This window comes from Engystomops pustulosus, chromosome 10 (genome assembly GCF_040894005.1).
Source record: "Engystomops pustulosus chromosome 10, aEngPut4.maternal, whole genome shotgun sequence".
Taxonomy (NCBI): domain Eukaryota; kingdom Metazoa; phylum Chordata; class Amphibia; order Anura; family Leptodactylidae; genus Engystomops; species Engystomops pustulosus.
Window position 1 is genome coordinate 67,568,574 of NC_092420.1, and position 17,557 is coordinate 67,586,130.

Consider the following 17,557-nt stretch of genomic DNA (forward strand, 5'->3'; position numbering starts at 1 on the left):
CATCACAGATACTGCATATATACATCACAGTATATGTTATATACATATTATGCTGGATAATGTGCAGTACAATATAGATATAATGGTGCACATCCTACATTCTTTATTGTGTCAGGTCGGATCACGGGGGCCCCCGGACAATGTGGGCCCCATAGCGGTTGCTATGTGTGCTACCGCTGTAGTTATGCCCCTGCTCACGTCCTCAGTCAGTCTTCTCTGTGGTCATTGGTGGCAGGCGGCAGAAAGTGGACAGCGAATTTAGTTTGTGGCTTGATAAAGCACACCACGTGTGGAGATAGGGAGAGAGTCGTAGAAAATATTTACATTGTAATAGTAATAAATATTTCCATTATGACTTTCGCTTCTTGTGGTGTTCATGCTGTAACTGCGATCTCCCTTTTTTCGTGTAATAAGCACAATGTGACAGCTGTAATAACACCGGGCTCCAGGCAGAGGCTCACTTTACCCGCTACAGCTGAGCAAACCAGATACAAAGCGCTGGGATCACTCTGCTGCCTCTCCGCTCCACAGGTACCAACCAATGTGACTTGCTGTGTCCTGCGCCAACACAAACAGGCTTCCTTTTCCTATCAGACCACAGACCACAAACAAGACGTGTTTTCTTTTTCTGAACTAGTTGTGTTGAAATGTGCAAAAAGTAATAGAAACGGGACTAATATATCCAAGGCTGCGTTCACACAAACACGTGATTTCTCCAGTCCTGTATTTTTGTGCTGTATGAATCCGTATATATGTGACGTTTTTCATCCTTATGTGCACGTATGTCACTATAGCCGTACCATATCCATATAAAATACAGTGGGTTCTGGATACAGATTGGTTCTGGATACTGCAGGTATGTACAGCAGCATACGGTGCACAGACGTATGCAGGGTGTATGCAACCCATATTTTATACGTTGCCATAGACTTCTATGGGGTATACGGACATGGAAAAATATGAGAAAATAGGACATGCTCTATATTTTTTATGTCTTGAAAACGCCTATGCCTATTGAAATGAATGGGGATGTAAGCTACCCACATATACAAACGTTTTCATACGTCTGTGTGAATGCAGGCTAACTATGGGCAAATACAGTTATTGACCAACTTTCTCTCTTATATCATTCATTTGCTTGGTCATAAATGGAGATATATTCAGATTGCTCTATTCTGCTTTTTCAGAAACCTTACATTACAAGTAGCGGTATTGAGGGTAGCTTGGGCCCTGGGCTGATCAGAACCTCCTTATTAGTAGCAGTGCTCTCCATTGTAATGATGACCCCCTGCTCTGACTCCCATTGGGAATAGTACTCCATAGAGCTCAATAGTAACCAGGACCTGCACCAGCACTGAGCATACCCTGGGCAAGTACCGGGGCCCGGAGCTGCTGGGGGGGGGGGGGGCACATAAGGCTGTACGTACGGAATCTATAGGGGTCAGAAGGGCCTTATTTAGTGAATCCATAGAGTATTGGAGGGTTTATATTAAATATCCATGAGGGCGCTGTTTGAGATGATAAACTAGGGAATATTTTAGGGAACAGGAGACTGTTTTAGTGTCTGAATTTTTAATGCCGCAACGTGAGTTCACTGCAAAGGGGCCCACTGAGGCTCTGTCTCCAAGGGGTCTACTGAAACCAAAACTGATAGTAGTAATGTACCCACTGTGGTACCTGCTATTGGTAACAATGACCCCTAGAGTTATAAATGCTCCTGCAGTGTAACCCTAATTGGTAATCCTGCAGACTATAATAATCATTGGGCCCCTTTTTGGTAGTAGTGCCCCCTACTCTCCTCACTGCAGCTGCCATTTTCTGGCCTATATAAAGGCCTATATATAAACTACAAATAAAACCCACATATTTTTTGCAATGTGCCAATGCAACAATTAAAGTAGTAACTTTTTACTCCCTGCTTTTTCACAGGTTTAAATTGTATAGGCACCAGAGGACACCAATACAGTAGAAAGAAGGAGAGGATTTTTGGATTATCATTGTAGCTTCCTTCTAGGGTCCTGGGCTGCTTAGGACTGCAAGAGGCCTCGAGTTCTGTCTGCCGTTTTCTGTGCTGGGGTGATGCCGCAGGTGCCCATAGAGAGGGCTCTGAGTGCCACCTCTGGCACCCGTGCCATAGGTTCGCCACCACTGCCTTAGGCACTACCATCTGCAGGGGGCAGCATCAGGGGAGCAGTCACTGGCTACAAAGCAGAACTTGGACTTAAAAATAGTATTTCTTCACATCAGATGTTATGATGGACATGAGACACTGCATGCAAACCCACATAATAAAAAGTTAACCTTATATATCACTACTGGAGTGTAGGGGGTGCCAGTCTTTAGCTCACCTCAGGCAGCAGAAAATTCAGGTTATTCCCTGCCTATGTATTTTAAAAAATATACAGCCCAAGCCTGACAACTATTCTCATGCGTTTGCCCCAGGAGGATAAACCGTGTACAGGTCAAATACCACCTTATGAAGTAACCTTTAGGCTCCCTACACATAAAATCCAAGGTTAGTAAATTAATTTCTATATGAATCCAACTGCAGATCCTGATTTTGTCTATGCTGGTTCGGTTCAGTGGACCTCAAAAAACGATGACACGTGGGCCACAAACAACAGACCCCAGTCCAATGTTTGCATAAAATATAAAATATCTTCAACTGTAACCCAAATCATTGTATTTCTGGGAAGATCTCAGGACAGGTTCACAATTCATTCCATATTAGAAAACTAATCTCAACCTTCTAGGTCTAATACACTTTAGGGTTACTTTAGGATTTCAGTTTATTACCGTAAGTGCTTCAGGAGTATATTCATAAAGCTATGTAAAAAATGTAAAATATTAAAACACACCATAGAAAGTAAACATAGTTAGGACATTCCTCCTTGTATGATTCATATAAACTATGGGGAGAGTGATTATGGTAAATTATATAGGTAACACTAGGTTCACACCTTGGAATACGGTAAAGCAGCAATACAGATATATACAAGCTATGACTTTTGTATACAACATTCAAATATATTTTTTTGTGCGATACTGAATATCTCAGGCAGGGAAGGACATGAGATTGTTCCTGTTGGTTTGGGTCTATAGGCTTAAGGCTAAATCATCTCAGGCGGAGAATACTTACAATTTGAAAGACTTTAAAGAAATCAATGTTAGCGTAGAGCACATCTTCTATCCTCTGCAGTCGCTGCTGGGATAGGACGCACATTGCATTGCGCACTGTATGCATTCCTCTGCGGCTGCTGAATATGATGAATCGCTCCAGGAGGGTCTGGCTGCATGCTATATCCTTCAGAGACAGGTCTGGTATACCAGCTGCAAACTAAAAGGGGAAAAACGAGCAAGAAAATCGTATTATGTGCATATTCACAGTATCATAAATGGAACTTTAATAAGCCATAGACAAATAGAACATGAGCAAAGGTCATATGGTACAGAATGACAATTTTTGCAGTGTAATAAACTAGTAAAATATTGGAATATTCATTAAAAACACTTATAAAAAAAGCAGTATGCTTACTATAAAGATAATGGGGCTTATTAAGGGTCCCGGGGCCGCATTTTCGGCGGGTTCCCAACTTTTCAGGGATCGCGCCGGGGATTGTGTCGCACGCGATCGGATTTTGCCGCATCGGCGACGGTTTTCATGCGACAGAAATCGGAGGGCGGGCTGTCGGACGATCTGACGGATTTAGACTAAATGCAGGATTTAACTGTGTCGCATCCAATGCACTTACATACACTGGGAGGAATGGTTAACTCTCGTGGACCTGATCGGGGAAGCGACACATGCAGGAAATCGGTCGCACGATCTTCTTGAATCACGGCAGATGTGCATTCCGGCGGACATTCCGGATCGGAGATCGCGCAGGATGGGGTAAGTAAATGTGCCCCAATATCTACTCTTGGGACAGACTATAACATTATATGAACTACACTACAATTTTTTCGCCAAATCTTTACTTATTCATTGGTGAGCAGGCTCAGAAGTCAGGTCCAACACTTTGATCTCCTTTGAATTACGTCAGATTAAGAATCATAAATTCTTTTGCCTGCTCTCTGTACTGAGATTTATATTACACAGGCTGCCAGATATGAGTCCCTCCACATATGTAAATAGAATTAAAATAAGACCTTTGCAATGTGAAAAGTAGCAGTAAGTTATTGTGTTTTAATGAAAATACGACCTACCCCAAAAATAATCCATATTTCTGGATTTTTTTGAGCATGCTCGAAATATAACCCCCAGTTAAAATTCATTAATAATGTTTACAGGCAGTTACATATACATGTAAAAAAGTAAATTGAATACAGCACTAGACCCTAAGGAAAGCAGACACCAGCAAAAGAATTACACTCAAAAGATCCCTGGGCAATATGAATGGATTAGTGTTGGGCTTTCATATACAGATCAGGTAGTCCCTCTGTCATACCCCCACTTCCCAGCCTGCTGTGTGTCACTGCTTCTGGCCCCCCGGGGGGGGGGAGACAACTGTTACACATTGCTGTTGCTATACACAGCTAAAACAGCAAGGGACCCAGGGGTTGGTTAAGACTGCCATGGGCTCTTGTCTGTATGAATATTATAGCTCCTTCAAGTCTGGAGTTAATTTCGTACATGCTGTACTAGAATCAATCTTCTTGGAGAATGGAGGATGTTTCCCTTGTGTCTGGCTTCAAACTGAAGTTTAAGGCCCTTTGGAGGACCTTCAAAGGTCCTAAAATGGCTCTTGTGTACATGTGTATTGAGAGCAGGAACAGATATACAAGGATTTCATGGGTAAAGGCCCTTCTCAGTATAAAATTTGGTGTGTGGTTTGGGTGGCCATGGGCCCCCTTAAAGGCCTGGGTCCAGGGCTACCACCAAAACCTCCTATGTTATAATCCACTATTGAAGGGACCTGTCAGTTTCAGGCCATAGACAGGAATGACACAGATCTGTGTGTGAGAACCCATTTGCCAACACCACTTACAAACTGCAAAATTGTTTGGGATCTAAAGGGTTCTGACAAGAGTGATCTTTTAGGGGTCCCTTCTTATCTTTGTGAATCGACATGTTTAATGCCAATTGTTTATAGAAAAAAATAATAAATGATTGTTGTTCATGAAAAAAATAAGACATTTCATGAAAATAAGCCCTAACCCATCTTACGGAACAAAAAAATAAGGGCATGGGGTGTTTTTGATGAACCACAGTAGTATATAGTCAAGTATGGGGAGGCAGTGGAGAAAAATGTAGCTGTAAGGGCTTCAGTATTCTCTTAGCACGTATCTGTTGAAATAATATAGTCCCCTGTTCCCCCTAAAATAAGACCTTGTGCAATTTTACTCAAGCTCAAAAATATAAGGCGTCACCTGACAATAAGACCTAACTGGAGTAATTGCTACTGCTCCTCCATGCTGTATATTATCATTAATAGATCTTTTAGGGTGCAGTCACACGTACTGCTAGCGCTGCGTTTACAAATGTGGTAAGTGTGACCGCACTCGGACCGTTGTGTTGCAAATCCTCTATGAGCAGCTACCTAAACAGTGCTCATATAAGAAAAGTGCTATTGCTAAACATGAAAGATTGGGGCCAATGTCTTGACACGTGGCATTCTGAGCCCATGCGCTTTCATGTTACTATGCGTTTGACTGCTTATGTTTGACATGTGTCTAAGGCACATGTGTCAGAATGCCCTCTGTGTGCGTTGTTGGTGAGTTTTTGGTCTATACTTGGTATGCTTTAGGTTTTCCATTTGTACAGCTGCTTACACTTCCAGAAATGAAGAAAAAAACGGATTCAAACCAGCCAAACGCATGGTAAACATGCAAAAACATGTTTTTGTAATGCTTTTTAAAACTGATTCAAAACGTGTTCAAAATGTACCGTGTGACCGCACACTTAAATACATGGGGTCATAAGAAATTCAGCATGAAATTCAGGGTTTGGAGAGTTATGATGAGGTTTTTAGATGATGAAGATATTACTTAAAATACCAAATGTACCATAGAACATGAAAATAAAGTCACAAGAAATTCTTGATGACATTCAGAGTTTGGCTGGTTATGGTGATATGTATATTAACTCGTTACAGACCAGTCCGGTCTTTAAAGGGGTTCTCAGGAGGTGGAAAAACATGGCTGCAGTCTTCCAAAAACAGCACCACACCTGACCAAGGTTACTGCCAGCTCAGCTGTATAGAAATGAATGGAGCTTAGTTGCAATACCACACACTACCCATGGTCAAGTGAGGCGCTGTTTTTGGAAGACTACAGCCATGTTTTTCCACCTCCAGAGAACCCCTTTAAGCGTCACTGTAGTTTTCTACTGCTCCTGCGATAGCCGGGGGAGCAGGACCCGGTTTCCGGGTGCCAGACGCTAGGGAGAAGGGAGATGCGGTTTGTCCCTTCTCCGCTCCTCACAGCATTGCACTGAATGCATAGAGGAGTGGAGTCTGCGTGGCCGCCAGCTCCATAGACTCGGCGGTCACGTGACCGCTGGGTCTAAAGGGGTTAACAAGACCCAGTCCAGCTCAGAATCGCCAGTCACAGGTGGTAATTTCCCCTGTAACTGAGGCTCTTACAGATGCCCCAGTTACAGGGGAAAACTTGTAAAAGCAAAAAATAAAGTAAATTTTTTTTTAAAAAAGGGAAAATGTCCCCCTCCTCATGGGGGACATATAAAGTAAAAACACACACACAAAAAAATATTAATAAATATTTATAAAAATGCAACAGCTGAAACAAAATAGGGAATTCATTAATATTGTTCATTTTAAGTTAATTTGAAAATCAACAAAAAAGGACTATAAATGACAAAAAAAAAAGCCTTTTTCCACTTTTAAACCGAAATAAAAATAAAAATGAAAAAAAAGTTTAAACTTTTACTACCTTTTTATCTATGTGTCCCCTTATTTTGGAACATCCCCTTAAAATAAGACCTTGTGCAAAAATATATTTAAAAGACTTTCTGATTTTCATTGAAACAGGGTATGTGACATATTTACATTATTCCTATCAGTTTAACCAGAACTATTTCAGCTCCTTACAAAACTTTACATATCCATAGGCCATTCCTGACGAATGGATCAAATGTCGCTCATCTGTACATATCCACAGCTATAATAGGCCTCCTGTCATGGAGCTTGTCCTGAGAAGCCCTGAGTATTTAACGCGTCAGAAATGATCACTTGATCTTCGCATTTCAGTCAGTGAAAGTGTTATCAGTACGCCACGATTAGGCTGGCAAACAAGGTAATAGACCTTTTGCATACAGCGGACATATTTATCTGCTTAGAACATAATGGAATGTCTTTTGTTACGATCAATATGGGAAATGAGAAATCATCAGAGTGGAACTAATGTCGGTCTGAGTGGATTTGGTTACCTATTACTGGTTCTCATTTTAAGTATAAATGTATGCTTGACTGGGAGAGATGACTGAACCGATTGGGCTCCAGTATAATACCAGCATTCACAGCATGCTCAGCAATACGGAGACAGACAGTCATTAGACCACTTCTGTACCAGAGAAGCCAACGCGGCACCATCAATGCACAAGCTCAGGCTCAAGACATCATTTCATTTCTTGTTGCTAAACTGCAAGGAATCTCCGATTTCAGTCTAGAATCAATTTCCTATATTAGGACAGAAGCCAGGTTCATGTTTTCTTCAGAATTTTCCCCACGGGGGAAACAATGAATATAAAATGTAGATGGGAATATTTAGATTTCCAAGCGAGAAGTAGAGACCCAGTGAGAGACAGCTAGGTGCAATCTGAACAGTTCGTAATAGGAATGCAGTATTTTGTCACAGGAAAAAAAAGAGTTTAATATATTGTCTATGGTGAACCTCCTCTCTTCTAGGTGTGGAGGATGCCCCCTGTCTATGGACAATGGTAGAACCACCCCTCCTCTAGGTGTAGAGGATGCCCCCTGTCTATGGTGATGGTAGAACCACCTCTCCTCTAGGTGTAGAGGATGCCCCCTGTCTATGGTGATGGTAGAACCACCTCTTCTCTAGGTGTAGAGGATGCCCCCTGTCTATGGTGATGGTAGAGCCGCCTCTCCTCTAGGTGTAGAGGATGACCCCCTGTCTATGGTGATGGTAGAACCGCCTCTCCTCTAGGCATAGAGTATGCCCCCTGTCTATGGTGATGGTAGAACCACCTCTCCTCTAGGTGTAGAGGATGCCCCCTGTCTATGGTGATGGTATAACCACCTCTCCTCTAGGTGTAGAGGATGCCCCTGTCTATGGGGATGGTAGAGCCTCCTCACCTCTAGGTGTAGAGGATGCCCCCTGTCTATGGTGATGGTAGAACCACCGCTCCTCTAGGTGTAGAGGATGCCCCTGTCTATGGTGATGGTAGAACCACCTCTTCTCTAGGTGTAGAGGATGCCCCCTGTCTATGGTGATGGTAGAACCACCTCTCCTCTAGGTGTAGAGGATGTCCCCTGTCTATGGTGATGGTAGAACCTCCTCTCCTCTAGGTGTACAGGATGCCCCCTATCTATGGTGATGGTAGAACCACCTCTCCTCTAGGTGTAGAGGATGCCCCCTGTCTATGGTGATGGTAGAACAGTCTCTCCTCTAGGTGTAGAGGATGCCTCCTGTCTATGGTGATGGTAGAACCACCTCTCCTCTAGGTGTAGAGGATGCCCCCTGTCTATGGTTAGGGTAGAACCTCCTGTCCTCTAGGTGTAGAGGATGCCCCCTGTCTATGGTGATGGTAGAACCTCCTCTCCTCTAGGTGTAGAGAATGACCCCTGTCTATGCTGATGGTAGAACGGCCTCTCCTCTAGGTGTAGAGGATGCCCCATGTCTATGGTTAGGGTAGAACCTCCTGTCCTCTAGGTGTGGAGGATGCCCCCTGTCTATGGTGATGGTAGAACCTCCTCTCCTCTAGGTGTAGAGAATGACCCCTGTCTATGCTGATGGTAGAACGGCCTCTCCTCTAGGTGTAGAGGATGCCCCTGTCTATGGTGATGGTAGAACCACCTCTCCTCTAGGTGTACAGGATATACAATGTCTATGGTGACGGTAGAACCGCCTCTCCTCTAGGTGTAGAGGATGCCCCTGTCTATGCTGATGGTAGAACGGCCTCTCCTCTAGGTGTAGAGGATGCCCCTGTCTATGGTGATGGTAGAACCACCTCTCCTCTAGGTGTACAGGATATACAATGTCTATGGTGACGGTAGAACCGCCTCTCCTCTAGGTGTAGAGGATGCCCTTGTCTATGCTGATGGTAGAACGGCCTCTCCTCTAGGTGTAGAGAATGACCCCTGTCTATGCTGATGGTAGAACGGCCTCTCCTCTAGGTGTAGAGGATGCCCCTGTCTATGGTGATGGTAGAACCACCTCTCCTCTAGGTGTACAGGATATACAATGTCTATGGTGACGGTAGAACCGCCTCTCCTCTAGGTGTAGAGGATGCCCTTGTCTATGCTGATGGTAGAACGGCCTCTCCTCTAGGTGTAGAGAATGACCCCTGTCTATGCTGATGGTAGAACGGCCTCTCCTCTAGGTGTAGAGGATGCCCCTGTCTATGGTGATGGTAGAATCACCTCTCCTCTAGGTGTACAGGATATACAATGTCTATGGTGACGGTAGAACCGCCTCTCCTCTAGGTGTAGAGGATGCCCTTGTCTATGGTGATGGTAGAACCGGCTCTCCTCTAGGTGTAGAGGATGCCCCCTGTCTATGGTGATGGTAGAAGTGTCTCTCCTCTAGGTGTAGAGGATGCCCCTGTCTATGGTGATGGTAGAACCGAATCTCCTCCAGGCTTAGAGGATGACCCCCGTCTATGTGGATGGTAGAATCGCCTCTCCTCTAGGCGTAGAGGATGCCCCCTTGTCCTGGTTACAGGCCTAGGTATAAAAAGATCATCGGAGAAATCCTTGTACTGTCCGTTCAGGTATTTGTACATTGTAATGAGGACTTCCCTTACTCATCTTTTTACTAAGATGAATAATCCCAAGTTCAGTAATCTATCACTGTATTCTAGTCCTCCTATATAATTAATAATGGTTTGGTTGCTCTCCTGTGCACCAGTTCCAGTTCTACTATCTTTCCAGTAATTTATATAAGGGCAAAACTATGAGTTATGATGAGAATTTATTTCTCTCTTGTTACATCCCATAATTTTATTTTTGATAGCTGTAGACGCCGGGCACTAAAATTAAGTATGCAATCTTCCAACACCCCAAAGTAGTTTGCCGTATCAGTTTTACCAATTTACCATTCAAAACATATTTATAATTTTTATTGCTGCTGCTGAAAATGTGAATATTAGTTTGATAAAGTTTAGATCAGGTTTGGAAGTATTAATGGATTAGGGAAGGATAGTTTAGGGCAGTAATGGCGAACCTTTTAGCGACTGAGTGCCCAAACTGCAAACCCAAACCCTCATTAATCGCCAGCTGCCAACCAAAAATTAGAGCAGTATCTTATTGCTCCCTGTTCTTCAACAATGTTCAATCTTACTGGCCTCCTGAGGACACCAACACAGTAGAAAGAAGGGGGGGGGGGGGGAATTTGCATCATTATAGCTTCTTTCCAGTGTCTCTCTGTATCATGGGGCCAGCAGGAAGTCCTTCAGAGATAATTCGGTGCTGTCTACACATTCTCCCTCTTCCTACAGTCCCAAGTAGACAAGTAAGTCACTTTAAAATATCACTGAAAACTGCATTTTTTAATTTGCTTGGAACTACAGGAAAATTGTTTGAGTCCTGTCTGGTGTGCTGGGGTGATGGCCTGGGTGCCTACAGAAAGGGCTCTGAGTGCCACCTCTGGCACCCGTGCCATAGGTTTGCCACCACTGGTTTAGGGTTTAGGATGCTAGGAAGAACCTACTATCAGATCTACCTTAATAGGTAGATTGCTGATGGTAGGTTGCCTTTAAATTGGCTAAAATCTAATCTCATTAATGTAAGAAAAAGCGCACAAATAATAACTAATGATTTAATGACGTATGGTTTTTACATCTTGGCACTTCTGTTTTATAGGAGAACGTAATAACTAACATGAATTGCCTGGTACATTGACTCTACAGAAATCTTTGCGCATCAGCTGCTACTGCTGTTGACAACATATGGAGGCACAGGGCTCTATCCTGGTTCCTGAGTGTGGACTCCCTGCTATGATATCTATATACACTATAGGGCTGGTTCCTATACACCAGTGATGGCGAACCTATGGCACTGGTGCTAGAGGTGGCACTCAGAGCCCTTTCTGTGGGCACTCAGGCCATCACCAGAGATGACTCCAGGTATCTTCCTGCAGTCCCAGACAGCCCAGGACTTGCTGTGCACAGAGCTATTTTAAAGTGACAGCTGTACCTGGGACTATTTTCTGCGTTATTGGTGTCCTCAGGGTGCTGGTATCAATGAAAACTGTGACAGAGAAAGGAGTATAAATCCCAAATTACATTTCAGTGTTGGCACTTTGCGATAAATAAGCGGGTCTTTGCTGCAGTTTGGGCACTTGGCCTCTAAAAGGTTCGCCATCACTGCTATACACTATGATTACCAGATCCTACAGTATCGTTTTGTTTGTACACTTTGTATGAATTGCGATAATCCTAGTGAAACCAATGAATGATATAATCCCCTGCTGAGAAACCTGACCGGCATGTCTTCCCGATGTGTGACCTGTCAGGGCAGATAATAGGTGAAATAAAATGTGTCGGAGCCTTTCTCCTCCCTCTCTGTGACTCAGGATTCTTTCTGTAATGTTCTGTAACTAAGCTTCATTTATGATTCCAGTCCTACAAAGAGATGGATTCTTCTCCTTCCTGGCCTTTCCCAGCAATGTAGTAGTCACAGGCAGAAAGTACAGGGTGATAACAAGAGCTGAGTCAATGTCAGCAGAATGATCCACTAGGTATTATCTATAGTGATGACTAAGGCTGCTGTGGTCAGTGTCAGGGGGAGCCTTATCCAGGCGTCAGCTACTTAAACCTTAGAGTCTGCTTTCCAAAATGTTGACCTATTGATCTGTGTTCGGCCAAAAATAAATTATCTCCAATGAAAGGAATTACTCATGAGACGTGGTGGAGAAAAACATACAAAACAATATTGTCTAAGCCGATTAATGTCTTGGGAGGTTGTGTCGTAGTCCATTCTGCTGACCCAGTATCTCATGACTATAGAAGGTAACTTTATATATACACTATGGGGGGGGTATGTATCAGGGCTTCTGCGCCACGCCAGTGAAATAATCAAAAGTGCTAGTTTATTGCTTTCTGTCAGGAAGGGCAGCATAGACGGGCATGCACAGTTGACAAGGGGGTGGGCGCGGCCGGCTGGGAGTGGACCGGTACGGGGCATTCCCGTTCCTGCGTCTGCACACTAGCTGCAGCTATAGTTGAGGCTATACAGGCCACCGCCAGATACATGAAGAGGCCAGAGGCTGCGCTGTATGCTTCATGGGCTTATTCCCCCTGTGTCTCTGAAAATAAGACATTGGGGCTTATTTACTAAGGGTCGCAAAGCCACATTTCCGGTGGGTTTTCCGACTTTTAGGGGATCGCGCCACTGGGACAGGCATTTAGAAGGGGATTGTGTCGCACAAGATCGGATTTTGGCGCATCGGCCCTGTAATTACGGCTTATTTCCGAGGAAACACAGTTTATATATGGAAAGGCGGTCCCCTACTTAAGAACACCCGACTTACAGACGACCGCTAGTTACAAACAGACCTCTGGTAATTGGTCATTTACTGTACTTTAGCCTTAGGCTACAATAAATAGATAATAGCTATAGATAGATAAAAATAGATAACAGTTATCAAAGGCGTCCACAATTAAGCTTTATTGTTAATACTGGTTCTTATAACAGTCCAATATGTTTAAAATCCAATTGTCACAGAGACCAGAAAAAACTTTGCCTGGACTTACAATTATAAAATATACAGTTCTGACTTACATACAAATTCAACTTAAGAACAAACCTACAGAATCTTGTACGTAACCCAGGGACTGCCTGTATGTATACATATGTAGAAACTCTTAACTATGATGACATATCCGTCCTAGCATCTGATCTCTTAGATCCAGTTCGTTTACTGACATAAATCTATATATAATGGCATACATAGACTCTGTCATATCCATACAGCTAGCTATATATCAGTAATCTCTTACTACACACCCTGGAAACACAACGCTTTATTATGGGCTATTTATTTTTAGCCATAAACTGTGTATGTTGTCTCATTCTACAGTATATAGCCATAAAAGCAATAAAATAATTTGTATACAGTAATCGGTTTAATGTTTTGAAATAACATTCCATATATGGGATGAGAAAATACTACCTGTTCCCCTACAATGATAAATCCTGATTGCCATACCTCATTAATATTCAACTTTTATTAGAACTGTGTGAATTAAATGCTGTATCGGTGGATCTGGACCCGCGTGTACTCTTCCTCCTGAACAGGACAGTGGTCCCCAACCATTTTGTTACCAGGGACCAGCTGCGTGCCTCCACTAAATGGTCCCTGGAAAATGAAATGATGTACCACCTCCTTACTCCATACCTAATACTGAACCATATAATGCTATCTTTCCTACAGCTTCTTACATCGCCCCCTTTGGCACAACTGCTCTCTTATAATGTCCTCTTTCCTACAGCCCCCCGCATTATGCCACCTTTTCAGTAGTTGCCCCCCCTAATAATGCCCTTTTTCCTATGCCCCCTCATAAAGCCTCCTTTCCAGTAGCTCCCCTTCTTATATGCTTCCTTTCCCTCAACCTGCCCTTGTAAAGCCCCCCTTTCTGCAGCCCCCCTCTTATAATAGTACCTTTCCTTTCCTGCAGCCCACAGTACAATGCCTTCTCTCCTGTAGTCCCCTACTTGTAATGCCCCTTTTTCAGTTGGCTGTGGGGGGGGGGGGGGTGTTAACCAAAAAGTAGTCATTATATTACCCCCTTTTCTCTAGTCCCCCTACTTATAATGCACCCTTTACTCCAGTTCACCTCGCTCCCACAAAACAGCAGCAGTTTTATTCTTACGGTTTTGCCTAACTCCGCCCAAGTGCCACACACACCTATCCATTGAGCCACTGCAGTATGCGGCTCTGAAGCAGGCAGACACAATATCATGATATCATCTTGCATGCCAGCTTCAGAGCCCCATACTGCTGCGGCACAGTGGAGAAGAGAAGAGGACTTTGCACCAAAAGTATCGTCAAACTTGGGGTGAAAAATCATCCAGTTTCACCAATATGGCGCCTGGGCCAAGTTAGGCAAAACCATAAGAATAGAGCTGGAAGACCTATATAAAAACCATTATACAGATCTTATGTCATAAGAGCCGTATACCTTCTCTATAAAGAGAGACTATCCTCAACATCACTCAAAACTTTTTGGGTGTGGATACCATTTCAGCTTCATTCACAACCCATCAGATGTCAACCAATCCCTACTCATTACTAAAACCATTTTTTATGTAAAATTGCCTTTACCGACTTATCATACTGGAAAGGCCGGTAGCTGTGTCAGTCCGAGCGAATACCTGTCACAAAGTATCAGAACACAATGAGTAAAAGATTAACAGAGATTACACACAAGTGACTTATTGTTTATAGAAACAACTGGAGCAAGAGACACATTCCGATCCGACCGCGCAATATTCTATTTCTCAAACAAAACCTGAGCCAGATACAAATATTAGCGAAAATGAAATACAAATTGCATAATGGATTCGGAGTAAGGTGTGTCCTAAATTTCATAATAGAGATTAAAATGCAGTTTCCTGTCTGTGTCACTAATACACATATGATACTGTACAAAAGCTCATACACAAATATGAAGCTCCTGGGCCCCTACCATGTGACTTTCATAATTCCAGGGTGTCCTTATGTGTCCTTAGGGTCTTTAAAGGGAACATGTCAGCAGAAATTGACCTAATAAACCACTACCAGATTGTTGTCCATCAGCTACACACTTTCCAGATCATGTTTTTTTCATAACCCAGTGTGGTGGCATCATCCAGAAAATCTACTTTGAAGTGAGAAGTAAACAGGTGGTATAAAGTCAAGGAGGCATAGAGTTTATCACTGAAGTCCAGCTCTCTCTTCCTCAGAAAGCTCCCTTCACTGTATTGATGGTCCTGCATCCAGACATCACTAACCAGATCACGCAGGATCAATTTATACAATCAATTTACAGCTCACCTTAAAGTAGACTTTCAGGTTGATGCCATCATACTGGACCATAAAAGAAACAAAAACTAGGAGGTGTTACACTGTTTTGGTAGTGGTTTATTAGGCCAGTTGCGATTAAATACCAGGCTTCAGATGTGCCAACTATTTGTTTCAGTAACATCATAATTTAGACTGGCAAGCCAGAGCTGCCATTGTTCTACAGATAGTATAACAAGTTGTAAATACACAATATAATCTGATTAGGTCTGGTATAAAAGCTTGTCTTATATAAAGTAATTAGGCAACCTGTCACACTAAATTTTAGGGGTCATTTAGTTCTCTTTGTTCTTTTTTCTTCTTTTTTCCTGTTTGTTTTTTTTTGGTCTATTTTATCGTAAGGGTTTTCTTACTTTGTCAATTCACTTTTCTTTTTCTGCCTTTCATTTGCCTTTCTTTGTTTCCTGCTTCCGTGAAATAAATTTGCAAACAACAAAGTTTGGTTGCCGTAGTTTAGTGTCTTTTTGGTACAATTTAGACGATTTTAAACAACCTATGGAATAGGCACAACAATAGTGCAAATATGGTGAAAATAAGGTGCAATGAAAGAGATAAAAGAAAAACTAAGAAAATTTTCCCCCATGGTGTAATATGAAAGCATCATGTTACAGAGCAGGAGGAGCTGAGCAGATTTTACATAGAGTCCTATCTGCAGGCAGCATAGCATAGCACAGCAAAGTAGTAGGAGCTAAGTAGATTGTACATAGTGTCCTATCTACACACAGAATGTTATAGAACATGAGGAGCTGAGCCGATTGTACAATGTTTCCTATCTGCAGACAGCATATTATAGAGCAGGAGGAGCTGAGCGGATTTCACATAGGGCAAGCTAAACGGGGCAGGGGGAACATTAACATTGTGATAAATCCCCCCAAAAGTATCCTTTCTACAGACAACATGTTATAGAGCAGGGTGAGTACATAATGGGGCTCATTTCCTAAGGGTCCTGCGGCCGCACTTTGGTTGGATATTCCGACGATTTCCGACCTGCGCCACATCGTGCCGGGGATTGTGTCGCACGCGATAGGATTTTGGTGCATCGGTGGCACATATCGGGGGGGCGGCCCGTTGGACATCCCAACGGATTCGGACTGCGTGAGGGATTTAACATTTCAAATTGTGTCGCAAGACAATGCACTAACAAGCACCGGGAAGAAGAAGGTGAACTCCGGCGGACCTCAGCGGGGAAGCGACGGATGCAGGAACTTGGGCGCACGAGCTACGTGAATCGCACCGGACTTCATCTTTGTCGGACCGTCCCGATCGGGGAACGCGGCAGGACCACGTAAGTAAATTTGCCCCAATGTCTTATCTGCACAGAGGTTAATTGGTAGAAAAATACAGGTTTCGAGAATGAACCATCATTTTTATCAGGTCTTACTTGCACTGATAGGAACATTATAACAAATGCAATAAAAAACAAAATAAAAAAATGAAAAACAGAATGGAAAACAAACTTGCAATTGGTATATACACACAATCAAAGATTAATATATGTATTTAAATAAATAAGTTAAAAATGTTTTCATAAAAAATGGAAAATTTGAAAAATTCATATAGATATACAGAAATAGATTAAAGATTTGGAAAGACATTATATCAAAATGATAGGTAAGTCTATATATGTATATATTGTATATTGTGATATAATGTAATTTCAAATATTTCATCTATTTCTGTATTTTTCCATTTTTTATGAAAACTTTTTAAAATTATTTATTTACATATAAAGATTTATATTTATATGTAAGGGCTTATTTATTATAGTATGGCTTATGACTGTCTGCCGTCTTGTTCTTACCTGTTCTACCCGCACTTGAGCATTAATGAGCTGAAACACCACAGAATCAGTAAGTCCAATATCTTTCAGCAGAAATAGCGTCAGTAACTCATCGTCCTTCAAGATGTCTCTGATTCGGACACCCCGACCTGTACAGGAAAACATCACCAGTAACATTACACAAGTGCACGTACTAACAAGTCTTATCTAAATGACAGTACTATTCAATAAATTGTCACTTGTTGCAGGGTAAATCAGGACAAGGATTCCTTGCATCACATCATATGTCTGTATGGCTCTGGATTACAGTGTATATTATGGGGAAGTTACAGTCTCCCTTCCATTGTATTCATTTAGAATCACATAAAATAGAGATACATGAAGGTACAGTATGCTATATATTATTAATGTTATTAAATTACACATGCAACTAGGAGCTTGTATGCAGCTCTTAAAGGGACATGTACATGCCTTATGTTTTCAATACATTTCTATTTCTGAGAAGTGTATATTTAACAAATAATTAGTGTAATGTCCATAAAGTACTAAAATCATACATCCTAAAAGTCAAAT

General features: G+C 42.4%; 1 protein-coding gene across 3 annotated transcripts in view; it reads right to left on the reverse strand.

Annotated features, from left to right (window-relative positions):
* ABCA4 (ATP binding cassette subfamily A member 4) overlaps window positions 1-17,557 on the reverse strand; it is a 151,379-nt gene that overhangs the window by 98,655 nt on the left and 35,167 nt on the right. For all 3 annotated transcript variants that reach the window (XM_072127297.1, XM_072127295.1, XM_072127296.1), the window contains exons 6-7: window positions 17,006-17,133; window positions 3,140-3,337 (exon numbers count right to left, since the gene is read on the reverse strand). In XM_072127297.1, coding sequence (XP_071983398.1) covers window positions 3,140-3,337; window positions 17,006-17,133 — 326 coding nt within the window. The remainder of the gene's footprint in view (window positions 1-3,139; window positions 3,338-17,005; window positions 17,134-17,557) is intronic.